General features: G+C 30.4%; 1 protein-coding gene across 2 annotated transcripts in view; it reads left to right on the top strand.

The window, feature by feature from the left end:
* The window catches only part of LOC139511407 (cysteine-rich venom protein pseudechetoxin-like), a 55,490-nt gene that overhangs the window by 13,917 nt on the left and 20,932 nt on the right, over positions 1-20,641 (top strand). Inside the window, exon 1 of one of the 2 annotated variants that reach the window (XM_071298108.1) lies at positions 15,986-16,209. The exons of the other annotated variant lie outside the window; for it this stretch is intronic. Within the exon in view, the coding sequence (XP_071154209.1) occupies positions 16,152-16,209 (58 nt within the window). The 5' untranslated portion in view covers positions 15,986-16,151. Of the gene's footprint in view, positions 1-15,985; positions 16,210-20,641 lie in introns of those variants that run through there. 2 annotated transcript variants of the gene reach the window in all.

Raw genomic sequence — 20,641 nt, 5'->3', positions numbered from 1 at the left:
TTTGATTGCTCCCTCAGCGTTTTTACCCAACCAACTAGGAATCATATAAATGACTTCTGTAAAAACTCAATGATCTAGTAAAGTAAGTAGGAAGTAATTAGATTATTTATCATTATGACTTGAGTAACTAAATAATGTACCCATTAACATAACATATACATATACACCCGACCTAGGGAGTCTATACGTCACCTTAATATTAAAGTTCATATTCGGTTAATTATTAGTATTTGCCTTGATGAGAGTTAATATTTCTATTTAGATTACGGAAAAAAGGCTTTTGCTCAATCAATTGATTTTTTAAACTTTATGCCTAGACAAGATTTGAATATTAACACGTCAAATCAACATGCCAAGAAGTAAGGTAAATGTTGTATAATCATTATTTCAATATCAATAGGATAATTAAACTTTAGGACACTTTTTACTTATTTCATAGTATAATAAGGGTTTGTTACCGTATAAACTGACATGGAAGTATTTTTGTTTTGTTTTATAGAAGGCGTTTATTTTTAACGTTATGGATTCCGCAAAACAAATCAGGATAAATTTTTCGATTATTTTGTTGAATGCATTCATTTTATCTGTACGTCACATACCAAGAGTGTCTCTTTGTATAACTGCAGATTGTTAAAGTTAGGAGGAATATCACAAATTATCTTTTTAGATGCCACATTTCTTTCTCTCCGTCTTGTGGTCTAGAATTCGGAATTTTAAAACATGCTTAGTGAATATTCCTAATTGGAATTACGATCATATCCGTAAAATAACAACAACAAAAAAGAGAATTTTTATTAGTAAGGCATATGGCAGAATTATTATATCCAAAAAGTTATAAAAATGAGAAATTAAAAAAAAACAACAACATCATAATGAATATAAATTGCTCATTTAAGTTATACAATTTTTAATCCCTATGGTATGGTGAGTGATATTGAAAAGGTTTGTCTAAAATTCTAGTAAAACTCTTAATAAATAATAATTATGGTTTACCTTAAATTTATCAAATGAAAATAAGTATGTAAATAGCTGATGATATGAATTTTTATATTTTTGTCTTTTTTAACATCTGGTCTTAGATTTATCGCCATTCTGGTATCAATTTTGTCAGTTCCTATTTTTAAGGTATTATGTATATTTTTCATTAAACTCTTTATTAAATTTCATTTTATTACAATTTAATTTGTGTTGTCCTTTCTCTGCATATTGACATCTCATTATTGAACACGATTGCTGAATGGAACTCGTTGAGATATTATCCCTAAGTTGCTCTTGAGACGTGTACTTACTCGCCGAACATCAAGTTTATCATTATTAGACGTTTTTTGTCCTGAGTCTTGTACCCGTAATGCAGTAAAGTCATCTTAATACTGCTTGAAATACTATGATAGTATGTACAATTTATTTTCTAAAACATTAACCGAAGTCGATTTCACACAATATTTTTTCCATCTTCAAATAAAAAAAATATCTTAGAGATCAAGCTACTAGAGCTATGTATTGTGTTATTAAGAAGTGTAGATCAAACCATCTATCTATAGAATGCCAGCTCGATATGTTTGACAAAGCTGTTTTGCCTATACTCTTATATGGGTGCCGAAATCTGGGGATACAAAAATCTTGACATTTTAGAAAGAGTACATTTGAGTTTTTGTAAGCATGTTTTACGGTTAAAAAGATCGACTCCAAATTTTATGGTTTACGGGGAATTGGGAAGATATCCGATTTCTTTATACGTTAAATTACGGATGATAAAATTTTGGTGCAACCTTCTTGATAACACACTTGATAACAAGATTTCGTCAATGTTATATAAGTTGATATATATCAATTATAATAAGTATGGAATTGAAAACAAATGGTTGTTATTTATCAAAAGTATTTTTGATAATTGTGGTATGTCAAACATTTGGCAAAATCAAGATTGTATTTCAAAAAAATGGATTGTATTAAGTATTGAACAAAAGTTAAAAGATCAGTTTAAACAAGAATGGTTTGCAAATGTAAATCAATCATCAAAAGGTTTATGTTATAAATTATTCAAAACAGAACTTAAATTTGAAAATTATATTTCAGTTTAATCGTTAAAATGCACTGACACAATGTAAATTTAGATGTGGCAATCACCGTTTGCCAGTGGAGACAGGGAGGTGGCAAAATGTTCAAAGACCCGAGAGGCTATGCCACCTTTGTAAATCTGCTGACATCGGTGATGAATTCCATTATGTAATGTCTTGTCCTTTTTTCAAAAAAGAACGATATAAATATTTACCACACTATTGTTGTACAAATGTTAATATTCTTAAATTTAAAAATGTATTCACTACAGTCAATATTGTCTTACTAGAACAATTGTGTAAATTTATAAACTATATATCAGTGAAAGTCTGTCCTCCTGGTTAAACTACATTTATTTATGTATATTTCACACATGCAAAATATGTTGTATTGTATATATTATCATCTCTGTAACTATGTTATTTAGTTAATGAGAATAAAGATCTATCCTATCTATGCATAAAACTCCTTATACTAAGGAAACGCCTAAGATAACACTTAAGTCTAAGGAACCTATAAAGCTTCCTTAAATTTTCAAAAATAGTTAAAAATCAATCAAAAGTATGCGTTTTTGCGTTTTAACCATTAATAGGTTACCTACAATTAAATTGAATAATAACTATATATTCAGTGTAATAAAATACTAATTATTCGTTTATTTATTGCTAAATATTAACGATCATCGTAATTTTCTTCAAATCACGTATAATCAACTAATCAAGAGATAACAGTGGGTAGTTATATACTATTTCCCATGTCTCGTGTGTTTACCGAAAAGTACTCAGTTTTTATACTCATGTAATGCATGGTTCTATTTTTCTTTTGTTTTCACTTACAGGGACCAAATCGAAAAGTTTTAAGACCTACTCAGAGGTGGATTTTTTCAAACCATAAGCAAATGTAAGCAAGGGGTCTGGAAAGGGAGATGTCAGCGCATAATAAGCTGAATTAACTATTAGTAAATATTTTATTGAAAAAAGTGTTTTGTAAAATGATTTGTTTTGTAAAATGATTTGCTTAGTACAATGCTACCCTTAGTCTTGTGCTACGCCACTGAAACCTTGATCATGTTTTGTTAGAGTTTAAAACATATTGCTGTATCAAGAAAATACTACACCTATTAATAGATGATTAAAGATTATGTAGAGGAAAGTCTTGGATTACCGAAATATTTGTCTTCCAATGCTCATCCGTCAAAACATCAACCTTAAAAATCGTTGTCTTATATGCACCAATTGTTCATCATTATTATGTTATACTATGTGTATACGTTCTATTGAATTGTTTTGCATACCAATATTAATTTAACCCCACCTCTTTAAAAAAAAAGCATGCATTGATCAGTAAATTGAAATAATCATAACAAACTTTTACACGGATGAGTACATGTTATGAGCTAGTATATCATACGGTAATTAGAGAAAGGTTCCGATTTAAGTATTCCTTAGTTAAGTTAAGACTTAATTAAGTTTATGCATACCGCTTAAGAACTTTACTTACCTTAGTGAAATCTAAGTCTAAGGAATACTTAAGTTAAGATGTTTTATGCATACGGCCCCAGGTAACAATACACATTTCGAGGTATCAAAATATAAACGAATAAAAAGCTGCCTTTAATTTCAACTTATGCCTGTGCTTATGGTTTGGGCATAACTGCATATTTCATAAACATAACTTAAAATAACAATGAACGACGTTACAATGGAAAAAAAAACCAACACGGTAAACATGCTATTCTCAATTTTTTTTTTCTTTCATAGATTGAATTAGAATTGGAGTCAAATAAAAAATTAAATTTTTTTATGAAAAATCAAAAACTATCAGGAGATTCTCACATCAATGATTTCCCATCGCTCAAAATGAAAGCTTGCGTGTAAAACATGCGGCGCAGTTTGAATTTACAAATTAAATCTCATATGTTTTTTTAACAATTTAAAATTGATCTATTCAATTAAATAAATTGCTCCTCCTGCGTAAACATCAATCTGATTTTGACTTTATTTAATTTCAAGCCTAATTTAGCTCCTTAAACCTCTCAATGGGAGGTTACTAATCCTGTTAAAGAGAAGAAGTTTGGAGCAAAAAATATTCACTATCTGATCAATGTATTCATTTCTCAATAATAGTTGCAATTTCTGAATCGATTTTTTATTGCAAGTTCATTTGATACAGTTTACCGATGAAATGCGAGATTATAAAATTTTATTGAATGGATGAAAGAAATGACAATAATTCATATAATTGGACATTTTTTTTTAAATTATTTTAATCTTTCACTTTCATTTTTTAAATGGAAAAATGAGAATTGGAAACTATCAAGCCGATTACAAAAATTCATACACTGACAAATAATAGATATTAAAAAAAAGAAGGTTGAAGTACATGACGTTATTAATATGAAGTGAAAGTATAAGATAATACTTTTTGTTCAGTTTTCAAAATAACCAAAAAAAAGAAGATTTTAGAAACTGAAGAATTAAAGCACTTGAAAAACGATTTATAATGGGTTATAAATAGGAAAATATTATATAGGATTGATAAGACAACAATGAACTGACTAAGCGAACTATTTCGATTCTAATAAGGCAAAATAAATAGTCTTAAAAAAATTAAATGAAGATAAATGTGCCTTGTGTGTTTCATCCTCTTTTTTTTCTTAAAGACCTCTATAAAAATGGATGTGATCCTGATAATTCTAAAACCAAACATTTGAAATCATGTACTTTTTCGTTGACATTATTTATTGTCAACCCCACAGTTGACAAGTCTTAACTAAGAAGTCAGCTAGAATGCTGGCTTGCTGAAATACATATATTTCAAGTTCGATAGAATAGATACGTTCAACATAGTCACCAATCTATAAATTGTTTGGTGAGAGAACATTGTCTATATAGTGGAACGTAAAGTTAAAAGGTAATGCTAACTTCTTTTCATTCGCGAATGTTTATTGAAAAACACGTATTCGATTTCAAACGTAATCAATATGTTGTCAACCAAGAAATTAAGGATCTTGATTATATCAGTTTCAGAGAATTTTTTTTTAAAAAGACTGATTATTTTCACAAATTTGTATTTAGTCCTTCCCGAGACATGATGAAAAATATATACCCCCGTATGGTCTTCCACTGTATAACGGATTGATATTTTTTTTAATTAAGTATAAAAGTCAAAACAAAAATTTGAAAATGCCTGTACCAAGTCAGGAATATGACAGTTCTTGTCCATTCGTTTTTGATGTGTCTTGTCATTTGATTTTTTCATGTGATTAGGGACTTTCCGATTTGATTTTCCTCTGAGTTCAGTATTTTTGTGATTTTACTTTTTTCGATGACGTTGCTGGTGTAATTTTCGCCCCCCTATGGAATCAGCAACTCAGTGATCCCCACCAATAAAATGGTAGGATGAATCAAAACCCAAATGTTCTATCCCAGACATAAGGCAACAGTAGTTTACCTCTGTACATAAGTCATGAATCGATTGAGAGAAAACAAATCCAGGTTACAAACTAAAACTGAGGGAAACACATCAACTATAGTAGGGAAACACATCAACTATAGGATGGAAACAACGAAACAACAGAAACTCTTAAGTGCAAAAAAAACGACAATGCAACATACATAGAAAGGAACTATTAGATAACAACTGCCATATTCCTGACCTGATACAGGACATTTTAAGAAACAAATGGTGGGTTGAACCTTGTTTTGTGGCTAGCCAAACCTCGCGCTTTATGGCAATGTTAAATATACCGCTAAAATGACATTACATGACAGGAATACAGTACACAAAAAAAGAAAGAACACTCAGGACAGAGAAATACATAAATAGATAGTATAATAGTACATTTCGACATGCTAACCAAAGAATAACAACAAATACCTAACATTAATTTAATATGGCAGTACATAAAAACAGCTTAATAGAATTAAGAACAGTGTGTCACACTAATGTATCAATGCCACAAAAAGTGACTTCACATTAAATTTCTAAAAATTGGATATGAATCAAGATTGGGTCTGTTATTATGTTGTTTGGTGTATATGGTAAAAACGTAAGTCGTATTTGGCATAACATTTTGAAATGTTTGGTTTCTAACGCTTTTTAACTTCAAAATTATTTATCCTTTTAACTGTTTTGAGTCGACCGCCACTTGTGAGTCTAATGATGAAGTACAACACGATCATTGCGTACTATACAGTCAACCATTAAATATCTCTGTTAGAAAAATCATGAAATGCTTGTAGAAATTATGGTTTCAGTTTTCGTAAATAAAGTTAACAATAGAATATTTTGGATTGGACAAAAAAAATCTAAATAATTATATTATGCTATAATACTAGTAACTAAAAAGTAAAATAACAAAAAATACCGAACTCCGAGGAAACTCTCTATCCAAGTCACAATTGGTAAAAGTAAACCATTATAGCTCAAAGTACGGTCTTCACCACGGAGCCTTGGCTCACACCTTGGTAAATGTTTACTTGCCATGTTGTACATGACGATTGTCATTAAGGGAGAATAGAGATGTGAAAGATTCCAGAGAAACATTCAAACTCATAAGTCGAAAATAAACTGACAACGCCATGCCCCCCCCCCCAAAAAAAAATATCAACACACAAACTGACTAATTGTTGGTGGTCTAGTGCCGATTTTAAGCGCCTCTTTAGTGCTATTTTGTAGCGGGCAGTTTTTATTAGTGGAAGAAGCCGGAGTGCCCGGAAAAACCACCGACCTTCGTTAGGAGAACTGACTATTCTAGTCAATTAAGATTGGAGTCGAGTGCACCAGCACGAGCGGGGTTTAAACTCACAACCTCAGGGTTGACTAGCTAGTGGTTACAGTTGTAGAACTATCATGCAGACCACTTGGCCATCAAGGCCCCTCAACACATAAACAGCATTCACACAAAACACAACACAGAAAACTAAAGACAGAGCAACACGAATCCAACCGAAAACTAGGGGTGATCTCAGATGCTCCGGAAGGATAAGCAGATCCTGCTCCAAATGTGACAATGATTTTGCAGCCTCCCGGAGTTGACATCAAGTCTTTATTAAGATTCTCGTACCTCAATCTTTAAATCTTTCTGTTCTGTTTTGTTGGACTTTTGGTTTTCAATTTGTCGTCTTTTGTTTTGGTCAATGCATGGTCTGTTTTTTCTTCATGTTATGTTTTTGATTGCTCCCTCAGCGTGTTTACCCAACCAACTAGGAATCATATAAATGACTTCTGTAAAAACTCAATGATCTAGTAAAGTAAGTAGGAAGTAATTAGATTATTTATCATTATGACTTGAGTAACTAAATAATGTGCCCATTATCATAACAGATACATATACACCCGACCTAGGGAGTCTATACGTCACCTTAATATTAAAGTTCATATTCGGTTGATTATTAGTATTTGCCTTGATGAGAGAAATGAGGTTTAGTTAATATTTCGATTTAGATTACGGAAAAAAGGGTTTTGCTCAATAAATTGATTTTTTAAACTTTATGCCTAGACAAGATTTGAATATTAACACGTCAAATCATCATGCCAAGTAGTAAAGTAAATGTTGTATAATCATTATTTCAATATGAATATGATAATTAAACTTTAGGACACTTTTTATTTATTAACTTATTTCATAGTATAATAAGGGTTTGTTACCGTATAAACTGACATGGAAGTATTTTTGTTTTGTTTTATAGAAGGCGTTCATTTTTAACGTTATGGATTCCGCAAAACAAATCAGGATCAATTTTTCGATTTATTTGTTGAATACGTGTATTATTTACTCTACGTCAAATACCAAGAGTGTCTCCTTCTTTGACTGAATATTGCTAAAGTAAGGAGGAATAAACAAATTAATTGTTTTTGAATGACACATTTCTTTCACTTCGTCTTACGGACTAGATTGGGACATGCCATGTGAATATTCCTAATTGGAAATACGATCATGTTCAAAATTAACAAAAAAAAGAGGATGTTTATAACTAGTCAGGCATATGGCAAAATTTTTACATAAAAAAAGTTATAAAAAAAACGAATTTAAAAAAACCATCATTATGATAATAAATTGCTTGTTTAATTAATAACATTTTCAATCCCCATGGTGAGTAATATTAAACAAATGTGTTTCAAATTCTAGTGAAATTCTTCAAAAATAATAATTATGGTTAACCTAAAAGGTATTAAATGAAAATGGTATGAAAATAGCTGATGATATGAATTTTTGATATTTTTGTCTTTTTTAACATCTGGTTTTAAATTTATCGCCATTCTTATATTAATTCTGTCAGCTCTAATTTTATGGTATGATGTATATTTTTCTCCGGAAGCGTATTAGCGCCACACAATTTTTTTTTTATTTTTCTTCCTATGTTTGCGTTGTAACCTTTGCGTTATACCTATTGCGTTATAACGCAAACATTTGCGTTAAACGCAAACCTTTGCGATATATGTTTGCGTTATAACGCAAACCTTTGCGTTATAACGCAAACGTTTGTTTTATCTTATTTCTTATTTAAGATTCAAAGAAAACAGTAGTTTTTAATGGAGGAGGCTGGATATAATAAAATTGATCACCTTTGTAGTAATTGCAAAGTAAACTGCTTGAATAATTAGACCATATCAATGACTAATAATGAGCAGAATAATATAAGAAGATGTGGTATGAGTGCCAATAAGAAAACTCTCCATCTAAGTCACTATTCGTAAAAGTAAACCATCATAGGCCGAACTACGGTCTTCAACACGGAGCATTGGCTCACACTAAACAACAAACTATAAAGGTCCCCAAAAACGATATCCAAGTTACTACTAGTATATATATTACAAAGAAAATTGAGTAAATTGAGGTTATACCTAAGAAAAAAATCAACCCTGCTAATATAGCTATAACCGAATATAAATATACTTCCAAAGTAAGCTCTCGTTTGAGAACTGTGTAAAGTAGGTTACATTCAAACAAGCTACCCTTTGGCAATAAATGTATAGAATGAAGATGTTTTATTAATAAAATTATGTTCTCTCTATTCAAATTGCTACCCAAGCATCTTAAAAATACTTCATTATATTGAAATGAAAATTCAATGACTTTCTATCAAAGAATCTTGATCATATTCTGAGATTTAAAAAAAAATGTTTCCTTATTAATAATTCATTTTAAAGCAGAAAGATCATTTTGTCTATTTGACTTGGAGGTTTCACAATTGTATGACATTATTTTTGATCTTTCAATTTTAATATGACTATATACTATATCTATTTTCTTGTTAAATTATATACTTTTCTGATGCACAAATCAGTCTTAATTTATGTATAATTGCACTTCAATTATTCCATTATTCCTATGCATATTTATTATAATGATTTGGCCTTGTATGTATGTTTCTTTTTTTATCTACTAGTAAATCACATACGAAATGAATGACAGACGGACATATATACAAAACTTAATGAATAATTGAAATAAAGATGTTTGCGTTACAACGCAAAGGTTTGCGTTATAACGCAAAGGTTTGCGTTATATCGCAAAGGTTTGCGTTTAACGCAAAGGTTTGCGTTATATCGCAAATGTTTGCGTTGTAACGCAAAGGTTTGCGTTATAACGCAAAGGTTTGCGTTATAACGCAAATGTTTGCGTTATACGCATAAGAAGAAAAATAAAAAAAAAAATGTGTGGCGCTAATACGCTTCCGTATTTTTCATTAAACTCTATTAAATTTCATATTATTAAAATTTAGTTTGTGATTCCCTTTTTCTCTGCATATTGACATTTCATTATTCAACACGATTGCTGAATGGAACTCGTTGAGATATTATCCCTAAGTTGCTCTTGAGACGTGTACTTACTCATCGACGACGATTATTAAGTTGTTAATTATTAGACGTTCTTTGTCCTGAGTCTTGCACCCGTAATGCAGTTAAGGATAGTACTGGTAAATTTATCTTAATACTGCTTGAAATACTATGATAGTATTTACAAATTGTTTTCTAAAACATTAACCGAAGTCGATTTCTAATTGTTAACGACGCCGGGGAGAAAATTTCAGGGACTGAATTTTCGGTTCTACCTCGACACCATTTGCGAGTATGGTCTTGAGGAAACGATGATAGTCCGTTCGAAGGGGACGATAAATGGCTGACCCGTATCTCTTGCACGTAAATGACACCATTATAGATTTCGAAAAAGAGCAGGCTAATGCCGCTACAAGACAGCACTCGCACCCGCAAAGTGGAAAGGGATTAATAGAAGTTTCAATAATTTGTTTTTCAATCCACTATTAAAAAAATTATGTTTTAACTAATTGTTAGCGACTCCTAATGAATGTTCGACTCTTTTTTTTCTTTAGATTTTTATTTCAAAATGTCAAGCCTTTTTAAGCCTTGATACGGAACCCATCGGTCGTCTGTCGTTTGTTTGACCTCCGTAATTTTTTCAAAGATGTTTTTTTTTTTCGAAACAAACGAACAAATTGCATTAAAACGTGTCTTGATTGATTGTACAATGTAATGATATCTAGAAAGTCTGAAAGATTTTATATATATATGAACGATCATTACTGTTCAGTTTGTGGATTATATAGCGATCATTCAACCGACTCGCATGCTTGAACATATTGTTAAAATGCAAAAAATGGTCTAACATCTTCAAACTTTTTGAGATAGAAAAAATGCCAGAGGAGCTTTTAAAATGGGGTTTATTGCATTTTAACTGTTTAAATATTATCTTTAAAACAACAAAACACATCAAAACAAAAATAATATCATTCCATATAAAAAACGTTCATGAATGTATCTATAATTTAACTTTATTTATCAATTTATTGGAAATAGAACAATTATTAGCTCATCATAATTGACAAAGTGGGGTCTCAAATTTATCAATTATTTAATAAGACTTTTCTGTAATCAATCAAATGTTTTAGTAATAGTAATAATTAAATGTGTTTCGATGACTTGGTCATCTACCGCTACTTTAGCCTTCCGGATAATGAGCGAAAATTTGGTTCCTATTAGTTTAAAGATTTAATTGAAGACAATTTAATAATAAAAAAAATATTATGTAAAGTTGAGGAGTGTGACATTCAGTAATATAACTTGATCCTTAATAACGACCAATGTGGTGTGGACCCACAGGAAAATTAGAAATGTCGAATAATAATTAACAACAATTAAAAACCAATTGTTCAGAGAACAATTGAAGGTCTTTCCACCAGTTAATATCTATTTTGATATTAAAATATTAAAAATCTGTCTAAAATGTCAGTTCATATGGCTTTATGATAAATAGATATGAATTTAAAGCAAAGGTCAAAATCTAGAACGTCAAATTAACCTATGACCTTGACCTCAATTTCAAGGTCACAAACTGAGGATCTCAAGTCAAAAGACCCTAGGTCTCTAATATGTATGGTTAGTAAGTTATATCACTTTACACATAATTTTAGATATGATAGGGGCGAAAACTCCAATCCATTGTCTACGCACCCTTTGAACTAAAATTATTAAGTTACGACATGTCGCAACTAACAATTTAGTCAAAATAATTTCTCGATATCTTATAAGGTTAATGAAAATGAGTGAAAATAAGCCAAATTCAAAAATTAGAATATGACCTTGACCTTTGACCTTGACCTAATTTTCATTTTTTTTTTTGGACCAAGGACCTCAAATTAAAAGATCCTAGGTCTCTATCACTTATGGTTTACAAGATAGAAATGCATATCACTTATATCAAATGCATAAGGGGAAATAACTCTCATATGGAGCGTTCATATTGCCTCGGTCAAAATAGGAAAAATCATGAGAAGGATATAATGAACAATTTTGTAAAATAAATTTGTCGTAATCTTTTACGGTTGCGAAGGAGTCGTGGACACAAGGAAAACAGTGTTTGGGGAGATAACTCCTACAAAGAAAAGTATTTGGTTACGCAGGGTAAATTTCAAAAGCGCATAAACTGTTCGACATCATATACCAAATATCTAAGCGACATATTGAGAAACAAATGTTTATCGCAAGAACAAAATTTGGTGGAAGAAAAAAAAAATAATCAGAAGAAAAACAATAGGTCTTTCCACAGAAAAGTGGAGTAATTTGACTTTTATCAAAACCGTTCTTGAAAGTAGCGAAGATGTAGTTCAAATTCATAGCGTAGTTTAAATAATGAGAATAGGTATAAACGTTTGTAAACAGAAAATGTTACAAAATATAATTTTAAAATCATTCAGGTATTGTTAAGTTATAAAACAAAACGGATAAGAAAATAATTATGTAAGTTTTATATTCAGAAGTAAAAAAAGTAAAGGCAATGGAATAACACATTTATTTCCCTTAGCTCCGTGAGATATGATTTGAAATATGATTTTCTTGGGTGAACAAATCTTCATATTTCCCTCATTCACGGGAAATAAATGTATAATATTAATAATAAATGTTCAAATGATTTTTTATTTTGCTTGATGATAACGATACATGTTTAAAATGATCAATGTGAAAGGAACTTCTTTTTTCTCGGTCGTCTATTTTATTGTATAATAAGCATTCGCATTTTCTGATTTTTTTGCGTGCAACGGTTATTTTTGTTGCAATTTTCAATGGCGGAAGAGACAGAGTTATAAAGTAACAACAACAACAAAAAGAAACCCCAACAAAAAAACCCAACAAAACAACAAAAAGAAAAAAAAGAAAAGAAATAAAAACCATCAGTAAATGTAAGAACAATAAAGAAATTAATGAATAGGAAAATCAAGAAAATATAGTATAGTAAAATCACACCCAAGACAAAGTCTTATAGAGTTATATCCGTTATAGTAAATTTTTTTTTATCTAGCAAGGGGTCTTTAGTGTAAAATTACTACTTTGTAAAACAAAATCGACTACTTTAAATATCCATATAATAAGTCAGGGTGTAAAAGCAATATTTTTCCAAATTATGTCTTTAAATTGCACTTAAAAACACTAATAAGATGAGCTCAAAATCTGTCTTTCGACATAAAATTTTACCCTGGTGCATTTCTTCAAAGTACACACGTAGAAATAATTAACATAGGGCGTTTAGTCAGTTTTACAAAGGAAGGTCTCTCTTTGAAATAAGTGAATTTCTTTGATGTATGATATTAAGTTTAAACACATTGATATTTGAGTCTCCAAACACCAGTATGCGATCATTCTGTTATCTTTTATACTTAATCGCGATATATTCAAATAGTCTTATTTCACAAATCTAACAATCAGCGCCCTTAACAATGATTTTGAAACAAGAACATAATGTTCAGAAGTACCATGCTCAAAACCAGAATTAAGGTGTGTGAAAGATAAGCGAGAGGTCTGGGGAAGTCCTGTTGGGATGCGCAGAACACCACGCCTCCGTCTAAATCGTCCACGTAGTACTTTAGTCTATCGCAATAGACTACTGTGACATGATAAACAGCATCTGATATTGATTATGAATGAACTATTTTCTAAAGAATTTTAAAATATTATATTCATTCAAATAACATTATATATCAGAACAAAAATGTACTATAAGTGTCAATTACATAACAAGAATTGTCCCTGTATTTTCCTGGTACAAAACTGGTTCTAGCATTTACACAGCTCTTGCACAAATAAGGAGGTGTGGTATGATTGCCAATGAGGCAATAAGTGAATTTCTTTGACATATGATCTTAAGTTTAAACACATTGATATTTTGATATTTTGAACAATTCAATTGAGAAAACCAACTGCTTAATTTGTAACAAATCAATTTAAGGGAAACAAATATGATAGACATGCACAAACGACAACCATTGAACTATATGCTCTTGACCAGTAACAGTGAAGACCAAAACTGAAAGTTACGTTCAGGAAATAAACTCATCATACATGTATAGATACCAGGATTGAAATTTTGTATTTGCACCAGACGCGAGTTTTGTACCAAAAGACTCACCAGTGACGATGGTATGTTAGCATATATCAATTATGTATAGTCTCATTTGCCTGTAGAACAGAAATAGTTCTACTGTGTACACAACTACATTTTTCACTACATGAGTAAATTAAAATTTCCAGATGATGTGGGTTGGCACGACAATTTATTATATTTTTAATAATTTCATTTTTTCTATTACCTGTCATCAGCAATTCTTACATATGTAAGTCACTACTTTTAGGAACTTTTAAGATATTGAAATGAAGCACCGAAAACAATTCGGATTATTTACATTGCAAACTTTAGTGTATAAGTCTCGTTCATGACAACATCGGTACTTTCCGTTCTAAGTTGAGAAAGTACCACGGTCATCGTGCGTTAAAAAGGCTCTTTACATCCCTGAGGAGGGGTCCGTTAGTAAATAATTGTGACATTTAATTTAACCCGGTGATATTGTAATCCTGTGACTATTTAGATTATCCACCTATTTCCACCGTCCCACCACTACTTCAAGTCACACTCATTTATACATACTATATTGACATGCTTGTTATGGTCAGATATTCAAATAATATAAGCAGCGTAAAGCACCACACGATTAAGTTTTCTCTGCAGTTTTTATTCATTGTTTGTTCTCATTAAATATAAACGTAACTCCCAGCTTTTGTTTTCACCCCGATGCTCATATCAATTTTTTAATTAAAAATAAGTAGTTTCGTAAGTATTAGGAGTCAAAAGGATGTAGTGCGCTAGTGTAAAATGGGTTCATTTCATTAAAATTACAAATATTTGCGGATTAAAGTTATAGATTTATTGGTCAGTGCCCTCGTGTATTGTCAGAGGAGAATAGCACCTGATGACTGATGTCGTAATGAAGTCTGATTACCGGGTATGAGAGAACATCTATTCATAACCTTACCGTCACCAGGTGTGAATTTATTGATCAAATATAGGAAGTAAACCTGACTTCTAGAATAATAATACACAACAACGATTGAAAAGAAACGTGATTAACACGTCAATGAGACAGCAATCCAACAACACCAGTATAAAATTTAGAATGAAAACAGGAAAGTGCGTCAAAGAGACAACAACCCGACCAAAGAGCAGAAACAGAGGACATTTAAGATATGAAGTGCCATGAAAGATACGTTTTGTTCATACCATAAGAATATGTTAAGCATTCAAATCGAAACTTTTTTTTTTAGATAATGATTGTATTCATTTATATATTTAGTTTTGTGAATTGATATTTTCTGTAAAGTTTCCCTCCAATGTCAAGTTTAAGCACCTGTATAACAGATACCTCTATTTTTTTCAGTAATTGTTATATGTATATGTTTGGTATGTTTTCATCTGTGTACAATTCGATAAAAAAATACTCTGCTGGAAAAAAAACCATCAGAATTAAATATTATTTTGTCTCCAGTTGTAAAACTCTTACTAGAACAGTTTGGTTAACAGCACTAGTCATAAACATTTTGATTACAATAATCAGCCTGATAAATCAATTACAAACTCTTGATTTGGTATTTCGAGCACAACTTTAATACTCCATGTCCCCAATATTTTATTTTTTGTTCTCTAAAATACTTAAATATCATAACTTCGTAAAATATGACCTTCAATTTATTTTATCATATCACTGATCTAATGTTTTCATCATTAAATAGGACTATGGAAAACAAATTTGAAGAGGATATTTGAAACTTCTATTTATATTCATTTTGTTTATCGCTGATGGTTCTGGTTGTTTAAGATGGGTAAAATCTGATTAAAACTCGCCAAAGAACTAGGGTTACAGAATGCATTAAATGAGAATTTATGTATAACATATGATAAGCAGCTAGAAAGTATCTCTGCTTTTCATATTAAAGTCAATTAATTTCAGCATTATTGATACTGTATACCAAATTACAAGCAAACAGATAAATTTCGTATCAGATATTGTAAAAAGTAAATTTCTGATACAGTTCGAGGCCATGAAAGTATAGCCACTCGAGCGTTGAACTATTGTATACATTGTGCAAGATGAATTTCATACATATTACTATATAGAAAATTTAGTGTTTCGTGTTGCATTGTCGGAAACGAGAGGGCGTGACCGTATAGGTTTTGAAATCAGTGATATATAAAGATAAACAGCTAATGAACAAAATCAAACATACACGATATATCAATCAGGATGTTTAGACAACTGGTCATTCTCTATTTTGCCATTATTTCTGAAATTCTGGTAAACGGTGAGTTTTCTGTTGTATATTACTTATTTCAATTTATCTATTTTTAAGTTATTTTTGTTGTTTTAATTATATTAAATAAGTGCTTTGATGAAAAAAGTTATTTCATATTAGAATTTCCTTTTTAACGTGGAACGTAATAATGTACAAAATCATTGCCCTCAAAAGTTCGTGTGCTTTTAACCGCACGGTAGACAGTATTCCATAAAACCAGGATTCTTTTATGGATAGTTCATGACAGTTAAAAGAATAGTTTTTCATGAGACAAAAATATTCAGGATGAATTATGTCTGTCCAGTGGAAGGTGTCTCACTATACGTTATAATGTTTTTTTGTCCACCTAGTGGTCATTATTAAAACAAGGACTTTTTCTGTATGTTTCCGTCCGTGAGTCCGTCCAGTTGACATTGTTTTTTAAGACGAGTGTTATATTTGGATGTTTTATGTCAGTCTAGCTAAAATGTTTCATATAAATTTGGCTTTTTTTATATGAAGTTTGTCCAGTAGACAATGTTTCAGAAGTCAAGGACTTTTAGTGATTTCTTATGATCGTGAAGCTAACGGAATGTCAGAAAACAAGTTATTTCTTTCTTCTTGTCTGTCCAGCGCACAGTAGTGCAAACGAAATGATTTTTTTTTGTCCGTCCAGAGAACAGAATTTCATATAGTATTACTATTAAGAAATTTAAAGCATTTGGATTTGATTTAGTTGTTAATTGAGTTGATCATCCCACAAAATAAAAGTCACTGTGCTTCAATCATTGCAGACATTGAATTTTTTAATATTTTCCCTTATTTTGGATGGTGATTTTCCATTGGCTTCATCTTACTGTGTTTTAAATTCCCAACTCGGTTGCTATGCCCGTGTTATTTATTTATTTATGCATATCTGGTAGACACATAAGTCAAGTTTTTTGTTACCACAGTTTTCCATGAATATTAAGATTAAGTTAGGAAGTTTGGCTGTACATTCAGAAAACTTATAACGAATGGGACAGCACAACCTTATTTTACGGTGTTGTTGCTTACCGAGCCCTTAAATTCAGATATGTTCCAGATAACTTATCAATCCTTCAAATAGATTTATTCTAAAATGATACCAATTCATTACTGTCATTATATTTTTTAATATTGTTTATGAATTGAAACCCAACTAACATCTTCTTTTTTATAAGTATTATTGTTAACCAAATATATGTATTTAGGGTCCTACAATCTTTCGATACCTATATATAAATATAAGAAGATGTGGTATGAGTCAGAGTGTCAATCAGACACATGTCCATCTAAGTCACAATTTGTAAAAGAAAAAAAACCCCACTATAGGTCAAAGTATGGTCTTCAACACGGAGACTTGCATGGAACACACCGAACAGTAAGCTATAAAGGGCCCTAAATATGACTACATGTAGTGGCAAACCATTCAAGCGGGAAAACCAACGGTCTAATGTATGTTAAACACAAGAAACGAGAAATAAAATTGAGAATGGAAATGGGGAATTTATATGTTGGCATTTCTCAACGTAATTTTTCTCTCTAATATCAATAGCGTCAGTATTTATATATTTGTTTCTGCAGGCATTTTGTGACCTTGATATAATATTCCAATACACTGTTCAGATTATATTAACCTGTTCATTTATCAATACAATTAACATGATTTTGAAAGATTTGAATTATTTTCAAGGTTAACAATTTCAGAAGTCAAATAATGGCTGATATCATAGCTTCTTCTTCAGCCAAAAACTAAAAATTATATGATACTAATAACATATAACTTATATAGACACAAAAATTGAAAATCTTTTCTACACTGATGGAAATCGGTACTGTAGTTAAGGTTTAATTTGCCAAATTTTGCATTTTGCATTTTGCATTTTGCATTTTGCATTTCCTGATGAATTAATTGTCATTTTAAGGCTGAAAAAGCGTTGAAATCTAACTAAATATTTTATACCAAAACTCATTAAAATTTATCTCAGTACATGGAATAAACTTTTGATTTTGCAAACCTAGGACAAATGGAGTTATCTTTACATTTTTATGGTCGATTTAGCTTCAAATCTTTATTGCATGTAATTAGCAAAATATTAATAAGTTTTACTAGCAATGAAAAGGCACTGGTATCTTCATCAATAATTTGTTTTACTAAAAATTAGTCAACTACAAAATGTGTCGGGACTAATGCAGTTTGGGAGTTTGGGAGTGTCTTAATGAATGTCGATTTTTTAATACGAGTACGATAATTAGAAAATAAAATCTGCATTGTATTTCTAGTACATCAATGTTAGATAACATTTACTGCGTACTGAATACCCCATCATTTACCTTCTGTTACAATCTTTCATTAAAGTAAAAGTACTTGCATTATATTTATGAAGTTAAAGTCAATTGATACTTTTAATAGAAACCCTTCACAGAAGGATTACTTAATCTATCCAATTGAAATTTTAAATCATTTTCTGTCAAGGTCCTGTGATTACCCATAATCCTCACAGAGGGCATATAATGTCAATAGTTCAAAATTATCATCCTCAATTTATTTTCTAATTGCAGCAATTTATTTGGAGTCTGAGTGATGTCTGACTGTAATATCATTATCATTTAGGTTCAATACATGTAAAAACTTTAAAAAAAAAAAAAAAAAAAAAAAAAAAAAAAAAAGGAGTAAGAGAATAAGGGAGCACCAATTTATCTTCATTGAACTTTAAGTTTTTCAACTCTATCAATATATATTTTTTTTATTAAACACTATTGTATAAGGTACGGGGGAAAGTCTGGATTCAGATTTTGTTTTTGCTTGACCACACTATTTTTTTCTTTTTCATCAAAATTGGGGATCAGAATATGTTTTTTGGGGAAAAAACATACCCTCAATTTTAAAGGTTAAATGGTCGATCTCTGACATTTTTGTCATATTGAAACATACCCCAACTTTCTTTATTCATGCTTTATATCTATACTTTTTCTCATTACCAGATCTTTTCAGCGTAATGCTATTTTGTTGTCGAATCCTCTTAACCATTCAAATCCCCTTATCGTTTAAATGTAATGTAAACCTTTCTACGTATATTCACTTTATTAACAACATCATTTTTTAAAACGAAATGATCGTTGTTCATGATTACATCAATTTAAATCGTATTTTTTTTTTTTTTTTTAACTTTTTTTTATAAAAGTATTGCTGAGATCAAGAAAAGTTTATTTCATCTCAAGAGTAAAAAAAAAAGGACAGAAAAATTTCATTTATATTAAATTTCACATTATCTCCGATTTGAACTACACATAAGGCCATTTATAATGTATAATATATTGTTAAAGAAATGTAAATTTTTCAATGCTCTGACTGAACGTCAAATTTTAAAGTACTATTTCATTAAATTATAGTCATACATTCTAAAAATGATGAAAAATAGTTTGGTATAAGTATGTGAATATATGTCATTGAAACAGTTACCCAACATAAACAAAATTTCAAGATATAGATAGCTAGCGTCAACAAGTTGTCGGTCTTTAAACATAATTTTATTATGCAGGTGTCTAAAAAAGATGTCAAGTTCTAAATTATTCAGATTTCTAAGTTTTCATGAAATAAACTGAAGTTTACTCTGCACGTGGAACCGAGCAAAGAGACTCTTCGTTCCATCCTAAATAATCTTCGCATTAACTTTAGAAGACATTTCGTTGAAACTTGAAAGGAAAGTAATATTCAATCAATTGAAATAGTCTACATGCACACGGATATAACTTTCACGTATACAATGCAAACTATTTGATTTGATTTTCAAACCGTATTAGATAATAAAAATGAAAATGAAATCAAGATAAATGACACATCCCGAAAAGACCAACGCCTACAAAATAATTCAGATGCATATCATTTTCCTACGAACATCTATTGGACTGCCTATAATAAGAAATTAAACAAATATTGTCTGATAAAAAATGGCTTACATGGGTTGTTGTGGAAATGTGCTGTATCTGGAAGATTTGGTACAAAATAACTTATATTATGAATAAGTCAATTTAAAAATGTTCTCCCCATGCACAGCCTAACGGAAGAAGAATGTATAAAAAAATGGGTGGGGAGGGGGTTTTGAAAACACTGAATTCAATCTATGGGAGCAGTATAGTTTCGTTTTGTCATAAATATAGCTTAAGCTACAACTGTAACATACAAGTTAAGCGTATAATTTTGAATTAAGCTCTAATAACTCCGCTGAAGAAAAAAAACTCATTTCACACTTTTTTAACTTTCAAATCGAAAGATGAAAATAATTTCTTGCATCGGACATAATGGAATAAAATTAATTTTGCCCCTAGAGTTAGTAATGTCAACATTTAGCTCAGAAATCTGGAAGTGTGGCCTATCTTGTCAGGATCTGATTTACAAAACAAATTAACAATGCCTTGGAAAACATATTATTTTTGTTTT

This window comes from Mytilus edulis, chromosome 2 (genome assembly GCF_963676685.1).
Source record: "Mytilus edulis chromosome 2, xbMytEdul2.2, whole genome shotgun sequence".
Lineage (NCBI taxonomy): Eukaryota > Metazoa > Mollusca > Bivalvia > Mytilida > Mytilidae > Mytilus > Mytilus edulis.
Note: the sequence above shows the minus strand (reverse complement) of the source record. Positions and strands in the feature narration are given on the sequence as shown.